This window comes from Mauremys mutica, chromosome 24 (assembly GCF_020497125.1).
Source record: "Mauremys mutica isolate MM-2020 ecotype Southern chromosome 24, ASM2049712v1, whole genome shotgun sequence".
In the NCBI taxonomy this organism is placed as follows: Eukaryota; Metazoa; Chordata; order Testudines; family Geoemydidae; genus Mauremys; species Mauremys mutica.
This window is the reverse complement of record NC_059095.1, coordinates 8,735,772-8,745,506: the sequence shown is the minus strand read 5'-3', so window position 1 is coordinate 8,745,506 and position 9,735 is coordinate 8,735,772. Positions and strand designations below refer to the sequence as shown.

The 9,735-nt window shown below is 45.6% G+C and overlaps 1 protein-coding gene across 1 annotated transcript; it reads left to right on the top strand.

Moving 5' to 3' along the window:
- Positions 1-351: 351 nt before the first annotated feature.
- On the top strand, positions 352-9,028 carry NMRK2 (nicotinamide riboside kinase 2). The gene is made up of 7 exons (XM_044998903.1): positions 352-377; positions 2,040-2,130; positions 4,204-4,252; positions 4,437-4,608; positions 7,116-7,187; positions 8,165-8,271; positions 8,728-9,028. The coding sequence occupies exons 1-7, from the start codon at positions 352-354 to the stop codon at positions 8,811-8,813; spliced, it is 603 nt and encodes a 200-aa protein (XP_044854838.1). The 3' UTR covers positions 8,814-9,028.
- Positions 9,029-9,735: the final 707 nt, after the last annotated feature.

Here is a 9,735-nt window from a genome sequence, read left to right as displayed (position 1 = left end):
AAAACAGGTGCCGCTGCTGTGCGCCTGACCCAGCAGGACTGGCTAAGACCAGCTTCTAAAGTATTGCATCTCATGATAGCCGTAGTGCTTTTCCATCACCCCGTGGGGCCCGGAAAGGCTGAGGGAGGCGGGGAGGTCGTTGCAGTAGCGGGGTATAAATTAAAGGCGCCCACGGCTTTTTTGCCTCAATGAAATAGTCAAGCGACTTGCAAGGCAGAGCTGAGAGCGAGAGGCTGCAGACAGCCACTCGTTTAGGGAGAGAAAGGATCAGGCATTAGCTCTGCGTCCTTTCTGCTCGTGGATCCAAGTTTCTTCCCTCCCGCTTGCTGCTGAGGACACAACTCCAGGAAGATGAAATACATCATAGGTATAGGGGGGTAAGTCGCTAGGTGATACTGCATTTATTGCCTGCTTTTTATTTTTGTTGCGCGCGGCATGCCCTGGGGCGTGAAGATGACATGTACTTTTATGTGGTAATAAGGCGGGGATTTAAATAAGGCAAAATCTAGCACTAATGTCTCCTAACTCTAGATCATGCTTCTTATATTGCTTGCGGAGCGCTCCGCGGGCTGGGATTTATATAGTAATAAAGGGAGGGAGCTGAAGCCAGAAAAGCTTTATCTTTATACGTGATTTCTGAGTAGGTTTAAACAGCTAAGAAAATGAAAGAGCCTTTCAAGGCAGAGTGAGGTTTTAAGTGCTCCATTGCAAAACACAGGGGTGGGCAGTTAAGTTGATGGAAAAGCTTCCTAAAATGGATCCAAAAAGGAGGGTCTTTTTTTTCTTCCCCTCCAAATGCATGAGACTGGGAAGTAGAGCTGCATAAACCTCCAGAATTGGGTGACTGCAGGGGACAGATCCTCTGCGGGTGCCGGTTGTCATGGGCCATTCAACTGACACCAGTGGAGGATCTGATTTATAGGGGTCTGGAAAAGCACGCGAGGGTGAAAGCTTTGGAATGAAATGTTTGAAGTTGGCACATTCAGCCCTGATGACTCCCGCCCTCCTCTGGGGAGGAAAATCCCTCCGCTTGGGGATGCAGTTGTAGGGGGGACGTGGGAGTTTGAATCCAGATCTGCCCCAAGCCTCATTCACAGGACAGCAAAGGCAGACTCCCTGCTTTGGGGTTATTTTTAAGGCAGCTGTTTAAAGCATTTCCCTCTTGTGGCAGATTTTTTTTTAAAGTCTCAAGGATCTTGGCTGTATCAACTGATGTATCCTAAATCCCACAGATAGCAGGGTAACAGGGCTAAAGCAATGCCAATCAGACGACATTTGGAATCTATTTTTAAAATGGCTTGTTCATCAAAGGGTGCCCGCCTGGGCCAGTCCCCAGCGAGTGAATCCCTGGGAGATGTCTGCTCATGTTCCTTGTTCATAATCCCAGGATTTAAAGATGGGGCGATATTTTAAGTGAGCAACTTTGCCCCTTCAGGCTGAAGCCACATGGGTCTCAGAGAGATTTCAGGGCTCCCATTGAAACACATATGGCAGAGATCCTGCGCCCCCAACAGGGGAGCAATTTAACTAGAGGTTTCATAGAACACCCCCCATTTGAGACTGAGGGGAACAATCTGAAGGACACGGGGACTTTCCCTCTGACTAGAGGGTTCCCTCCCTTTGGCTCTGGTTCTTGAGAGGAGGACCCTGGAGATGTTGTGAAGGCCAAGTCTATAACAGAACTAGATAAATTAATGGAGGGCAGGTCCATCAGTGGCTATTAGGACAGGCAGGGATGCTGTCCCTCGCCTCCTTTTGCCGGATCCTGCGGGGGCAAGAAATATTGAAGCGAAAGTGACGGAATTAATGTAAGAAACATCCATTCCTTCCATCAGGGCAAACAGTGTGGAGCCTGCTGGCCTTCAACACGTGCCACAAATCAGAATTCTTGATTAAAGATTCTTTTTAATTCATATAACGCAGAAGCAGACAGACCTGGTTGTAATGGAAATACCCTCTGAAGAAGTGCTGCTAGTCGGCCCTACTTGCTCATTGAACTAATGCATCTTCCCCAATGCTGCTTCAAATTTTCTATTTAGTGTGACCAACGGCGGCAAAACCACTTTGACCAACCGGCTTATCAAAGCACTTCCCAACTGTTGTGTTGTCCATCAGGATGATTTTTACAAGGTAAGTATAACTACTCTGCCTATTTAATGGCTTTATAAATAGTTATATATTTAATGTACTTATCTATTTAGTACAATGTCAAGTATGTGCCACAGGGAAGTTTGTTGTGCATTTGTGAGGATAAGCTGTTTAGGAAGAACATATTTCATGTTTGAATTGTTTTGGACAGACTGAAATATAATTGCCTTTTACTAAATGCTAGCGTGTTAGTTTCAACACAGTGTGTGGAACCCAGCGTGTTAGGCCAACAAGGCTGGAACATAGGCTGTGGAAATGATCATTCGCTATCTCCTTGAGTTTTAATTTCAAAGCAAGTGCATCTAACCTTAGATCACCCACGGTTTTAAATAAACTTTTTTTTTTTGCTTTTATTTCAGATTATTTTCCCAGTTTGTCCCCACCTTGACCCTTTCTTGCTATCATTCTCTTTCCAGTGCTCTCAAATGATCTTTTATGACAAAGCTGGAAGCAGGTCGGCATTTATAATTTAAAACAAAGCCAAACCAATCTATCGTCCTTTAGGCACATCCTCAAAAGTATGCAGGATCCTCCTAACTGTCACTGATTTCAATGGAAGTTAGGAGTCAAAATACCTGTCAGGAGCTGGGCCAGGAAGAGTATTATGTCAGGGGTCCGTCTAATACCATTAGCTCTGTTTTACCTCTGTAGGACCCTGAGCCAAAGCCAATGGAAGTCAGTGGAAAGACTCCCACTGGAGGTAGTGGGTATGTTGGATCAAGCCCAGATGATGTCAAAGACCAAGCCACGTTAGAACATGTTCCTGAATTGTGTTTCACACTCTAACAATTTTCATAATGGTTATACCAGGGGTTGGCAACCTTTCAGAAGTGGTGTGCCAAGTCTTCATTTATTCACTCTAATTTAAGGTTTCACGTGCCAGTCATACATTTTAACATTTTTAGAAGGTCTCTTTCTATAAGTCTGTAATATAGAACTAAACTATTGTTGTATGGAAAGTAAATAAGGTTTTTAAAATGTTTAAGAAGCTTTATTTAAAATTAGATTAAAATGAAGAGCCCCCCTGGACCGATGGCCAGGACTCAGGCAGTGTGAGTGCCACTGAAAACCAGCTCGCATGCCGCCTTCGGCACCCGTGCCATAGGTTGCCTACCCCTAGGGTGACCAGATGTCCTGATTTTATAGGGGCAGTCCCGATTTGGGGGTCTTTTTCTTATATAGGCTCCTATTACCCCCCACCCTCTATCCTGATTTTTCACATTTGCTGTCTGGTCACCCTACCTACCCCAGGTTATACCATAGTTTGATCCCACTGATATAGGGAAGATCAAGCCATGTTGTGATGATACAGTTGGAGCAAGCCTATTTTAATAATACGATACCCCCAGCCTCGTAGATTTTCCTGTGCTGACAAACCTGTAAGCCCTGTTTGTCCAACCTTCATAAGCATACACACCCTACTGAATAGAACTAAATAGATTGTATATACTGCTAAATTGGGAGTATTTCTTCACCCTAACCCACAAAATGCAGCTAGATTAATGCGAATAGGAGTTCAGGGTAAAGGGGGTGGAGTTCTCGCTACCTTTTTCTGTAAGATATACAATGTCACTCTGGTATGTTTCATTTATAAATGGTTTTTGAAAGCAGAGCTAAGATGGAGCAAGATTTACTATGCCGACCTACAGCTTTTATGGGACGTGTTCGTTACACTCATTCCTACTACGCTGAACATGCGATCTAGCAATGGTCACTTAATACGACCTGTGTTTTTTATAGCCGAAGATTCTATTTCTTCATGCAAAACCATGGTCCTAGATCTAACCAGATCTGGCATTTATTAGACTACGTTAAACTTAGAAACCTTTGTCAGCAGCCGCCCCCTAGGGACAAGAGAGCAAACGAACTTTCTGATGCTCTCAGGCTGCGGGAGCCTGTCAAAAGCCCCCCTCAAGTTTCCCCGCCAGAAGGAGGCTGCAGGCGGTCTGTTAAGTGAACTCTTGCTCCGTTGTGTAGTGCGGGGGTTGTGATCGCATCGTAGCTAACTGGTCACCCTGCATTTGCAGCCCTGTTTTATTGCTCGCTATATTTCAGCCACAAGATCAGATAGAAGTCGGGGAAGACGGCTTTAAACAATGGGATGGTAAGAGCGGTGGTCGCTGTAGGAAGCAGTAATGTATATTTTTCCTAAGTATTTCTTTTTCACTCTAACATTAAGATTTAATGGTAAATTTCCATAATTCCATATTACAAGTTTATATTTACACACTTTCATGCCTCGGTGGTTTTTGGCTTTTGACGTCCCCGCCTTACTTCCTTCTAACTAGCGCTGGAATCATTGGACATGGATGCAATGGTGAGCACGGTGCATGCGTGGATTGAGGAGCCAAGGAAGTTTGCCCGCTCCCATGGGGTGAACGTTAGGCCTAACTCTAAAGACCCCATCCCAGAGGAGATCCACATCCTGGTCATTGAAGGCTTCCTGCTTTACAATTACAAGTAAAATGTCTTTTTATTTACAGACAAATGTGTGGCAATGAAAGCCTCCTTGCAATTAATTAACTGATCCTTGCAGTGCCGTACGTAAGAATTTCCCCCACGTTACTGATGGGGAAACAGACAGAGATTGACTTAGAAATCATAGAATCTCAGGGTTGGAAGGGACCTCAGGAGGTATCTAGTCCAGTCCCCTGCTCAAAGCAGGACAAATCCCCAGACAGTTTTTTTGTAACCCCAGTTCCCTAAATGGCCCCCTCAAGGATTGAACTCACAACCCTGGGTTTAGCAGGCCAACGCTCAAACCACTGAGTGTTCAAGGCAAGTTTTTAATCAAGAGCCAGAATTTGAATTTGGGAGTGACAGGCACCCAGACTTCTACTTAGACCAGAGTTCCTTACCCACTGATCCTGCAGTGGTCATTAAAACTTCCCTCCTGTGTTCTCCTGCCAGTGTGTCTCAGCCTAGACCAGCAATGATCACTGATGGGAACAAGAAGATACTTTATTCTCCAAGCCCATTCAGTACTTGGCCTCTGTTAGAACATAGGTTTGTTTGTTAGCCTGGGATAGAATTTTGGGTTTGACTTCTTGATACTCTTCTATCTTCTACTAATATGTCTAAACAAAGGACAAAAGACTCCGTGTATGGTGCTTCCAGATGGGTTTGTAAGTACAATGGGAACAGCTAAGAGCAGTTAAAGTGTTACTGGAGAGCGCACTTTAAGATTGTCCCAACCCCTATCTCAAGGCAAGATCAAGCAACAGGTCAGGAGGGGCAAAGAGGGATGGGGGGAGTATTAAAAAAAAAAAAGACCAAAGAAATGCCTGTCCCTGACTGCAGCACAACCTCACTCCTTACCCCTCCCAAGGGATACAAAAGAGGTAGGATGAAGACCCCAGACCCAAAACAGAACATGACCCTAAGTTGTAAGGGGTGGGACTGTGGGGATGCATTTCAGGCATAATTATACCTGCCGAGGAGGGGGAGAGGGGACACTAGGAAACAAGGCTCGGCGGCGTCACATGCTGGCTGGAAACTAACCCCAATAAACATCGTATTGCCTGCACTTTGGACTTCTGGTCTTCTGCGTTCCGTCTGCGTGACAAGAACCAGGGGAGAGGGTGAAGGGAAAGCCGTCCAATAGCCTCCTGTGAGGTCAATCCTCAGTTAGGAACTGGACTGAGCTCAGCAATTAACTTCACATTTGAGAAAAAACAACATTTTTCTGCACTCTTCTTGCAGTGAAAAATTAGTTTTGGAGGTGGGGAGTGGTGGACTAGGCTGGAGAAGGAGGGACATGAAAGTCTCCATATAACCTTAATGTAACTTTAGTGAAATACAGTTGACAACTATGAGACTTCCAAGAAGCGTTACAGTTGCCTTGCATCAGGATCTTAACTCTCAACAACTGGTTTATTTACTGGATCAGAGGCCATTTGATTTCCACCTAACAGCACCCTCATGGGGAACAAATATTGAATAATGGGCTCTTCAGTCTAGCAGAGAAGGCATAACACAGTCCAATGGCTAGAAGTTAAACAAATTCAGACTGGAAATAAAGGCATAAATGTTTAACAGTGAGAGTAATTAACTGAAGGTCATTGTGGGTTCTCCCTCAATGGCAATTTTTAAATCAAGTTTGGAAGTCCTTCTAAAAGATCTACGCAAGGAATTATTTCAGGGAAGTTCTCTGGCCTGTGTTAGACAGGAGATCAGACAAGATGATCACAATGGTCCCTTCCGGCCTTACCCTCGGTGGGCGGTTTTGCGGGGACAGCATGTACGATGACACCTGCTCGACATTTAAACACTGAGTTTATCAAGCTTCACAGGTAGCGGCAATCTGCTTTCTGAAGCTGAACGTCAAATGTAAATGGGTTGTCTCCACAGACTACATATTAGGACAGCCTCATTGAAGACTACATCGGTACCTTGCCTGGGGGGCCCAAGGCCTGTACAGTGCCTGAATGTTGCCCAAATGAGACTTTGGGTCCCATTATGAAATGCTCCATCTTGAAGTGAACAGCCTGTATGTAGGCCAAGATGGAATGCTGCATTCTGGGAGCCTTCATGGGAGGTATCAGAATTCTGTCAGCCAAACTTTGCTCAACCCTGCTGTACAAATCTGATTGGCCTTGCAGTGATCCTCTGGTCTGATCTGACCTCTCCAGGGAGTGTTTTTTTCAAGCCTAGTAGGAGCATAATTCAAGTCAAATGTGAAAGAATTACCCGCCTGCATTGGTTTTCCCCCCAGGATCACGGGCTGACTAGCTTTCTTGTGCCAAATCTGGCTGTTCGGGTCCCTTTAGACACCTTCCTTCTGTGTAGTACGCAAGAGTGTTTGGAAATTTCAGGCTGATTGAAACATTGTCTGCTGCAGAATTTGAAGCCAAGTCATAGAAGAAATGTCGAAAGCTTTTGTTTGTCGCAGCGTGGCCACTAGCATTTGTCTCTCCATCGGAGGAAATAAGTGATCTAGTGTTGCCTTTTTTCCCTTGCTTCCCCAGACCGCTGACCGACTTGTTCAACAAACGCTACTATCTGACAGTTCCCTATGACGAATGCAAGAGGAGGAGGAGGTAAGCTAATTGCTTGAGCTACGTTTAATAATATTTGGCTTTGATATAGGTTCTGCGCATCTATGCAAAACCGCACATTAGCCACGTGACTGTTGTGATTCAATATACGTATTGACGTCACTTTCCAACTGAAGTTCCAGTTCCAAACTTTCAAGGCAGTCAGAGGACGAGGACAGCTAATGGGGCACAGACAGCTTTACTTCCAGAAATGTCCAACTCTTATCGTCTCTGGGCACTTAACTCCCTTAGGAAACCTCAGACGTCACCATTTTTGCAAAGCGGGGTGGGGGGCGAGGGAGAATGCTTGGAATTGAATTGGTTACGATGGGAGGGCTTCTGTTTTTAAGGGCAGAGTTGAAGTGTTGTGTCTTGACGGCTCTGTAAACCTGAAAGCAACCAACAAAATTTCAACGGGCAACACGCGGCCCCGTCACCAAATAGTCTTGGCATCAGCCTGAAGAATCGCCATTAAAAAAATAAAACAGGCTCCAGTGCTAACCCACTCCCCAGCACACCACCTAGGAAGGAATCTCATTACACATATACTATTGAAGAACCATCAGATACCTGCCTTTGGTCTTTAGCATGGTGCCAGACATAGGTGCCGACTTCCCCTCTGCCCCGTGGGTGCTCGAGCCCCCGTTCCACAGCCCCACCCCTGTACCACCCTCGCTCCGCTCCAATTCCGCCCCTTCCCCCAAGTCCCCGCCTCTGCCCCACCTCCTCCCCCGAGTGGGCTGCATCCCCGCTCCTCCCCCTCCCTCCCGTAAAGTCCTAAGCGCTGCCAAACAGCTGTTAGGCGGCGGACAGGAAGTGCTGGGAGGGAGCAGGGTAGGAGGCGAGGCTGGGGTGGGGGGAGCTTGGCTGCCGGTGGGCATGGAGCACCCGCTAATTTTTCCCCATGGGTACTCCAGCCCCTCTGCACCCACGGAGTCGGCGGTAATCTAACAGATTCTTTTCCATTCTAACACCCACAGTACACGACATTATCCTATACCTGACCCACCCGGTCTTTTCGATGGACACGTGTGGCCCATGTATTTAAAATACAGGAAGGAAATGGAGACCCATGGGGTTGATGCTGGTAAGTTACTCTCGCGGCAAACGGTGCTGCTGATTTAAGGCAGTCAGGACTTCATTCAAGGAGGTTATTCCCTGTCATTCTGCTGCCTGCTATTTTGCTTGTGATGAAGCCAAGAACGCTGGCCTGGATTCTGCTCAGCTGAACTTTTGCAGTCTCATTAACTTTAATGAAATTGCTCAGGGGTAGCTAACAGCTTTGATTAGAAAACACCATTCAAAGGCAAAGTGTTATTTAGAACCGTGCAGCCCTAGGAACAGGTTATTCCCGGAAGTCTAAACCAAGCTGAGAGGCTCTGTGGAATGAGATTTATTTGGGTTGAAAATGCAGGTGTTTTGGGGCCGGGGGTTATTTTGTGCTGGCCGCCTGCAAGACACGGTTCAAGCGCTTTGGAAATTTGACCCTCACAAATGCCATTCTGACTGCAAACTAATCATTGATTTTTTTTCCCTCTTTCAGTTTATCTGGATGGATTGAAGTCCAGAGATGAGCTGTACAATCAGGTCTTTGAAGAGATTCAGAACATGCTTTTAAATTGTTCATAGAGAAATATGCATCTGCTTCTATGCGCATTGGTTGACCCCACTGAAACAGCACTCGGGTATTACTTTCGTCTTGCTTTTCAAGGTCTGAGGAGAGCTGAAAGACCCCGGCATAGATCAGATGTAGATAATACTTTAGACATTAGAAGATAGAATCATGTAGGGTTTATTTGTGTAAACCAGTCACATACTGTCCTTTGGGAAAGATCTTATGTATATAATTGAAAAAAAATGAAGAGAAGTTATTTACGACACAGCCACAGGCAGTTTTTTATATTCCACTGGTTTATATATGTAATGGTTTAAGATGCATTTTTATAACAAAACATTCAGAAAACCCCCATCTGGTCTGCCTGTGTTTCTGAGCTGATGTTAAACCTTTGTTTTATTGCCTGTGACACCACCTTTTAAGTTCAAGTTTTTTAAAACATGCTGATCGGAAGGAAATTAGCTGAATGTCAGTCAAACCTCTACACATTATTTTATGCTTGAGCCAAATTTGCATTTACCCTAAAATATTGTGGCTTTCAGGAGGCTAGTGCCTCTCCCACCCTGGAGTTCTCCACAGTCAGATGCCTCTTAATTATCAACACCTCTGTGAGTATATTGATGTTACTACCACAGTCCCCATGCAGTAGATCTACCTTCAATCCTCAGCCCTGTCTCCAAGGAGCAGGAGGCCTCTCACCAGCCAGAAACCTATCTTCCCCTGGGCTCTGCAAGCCTTCCTTTTGTACCCAGTGCCTGTGCTTTTTAACTACCATCTCAGCTGATGGGATAATTAACCCCTTAGCTCATCAGCCCCCAATCTGATTAGATAATTAAGTCTTCCTCCCCTCAATCAGGGCTTCTTTGGGGGAACTAGTAAGTGACAGTGAAGGCTGGGTCAGGTGCTGGCTCTCAGCACACCGGCACAATGGTCTGT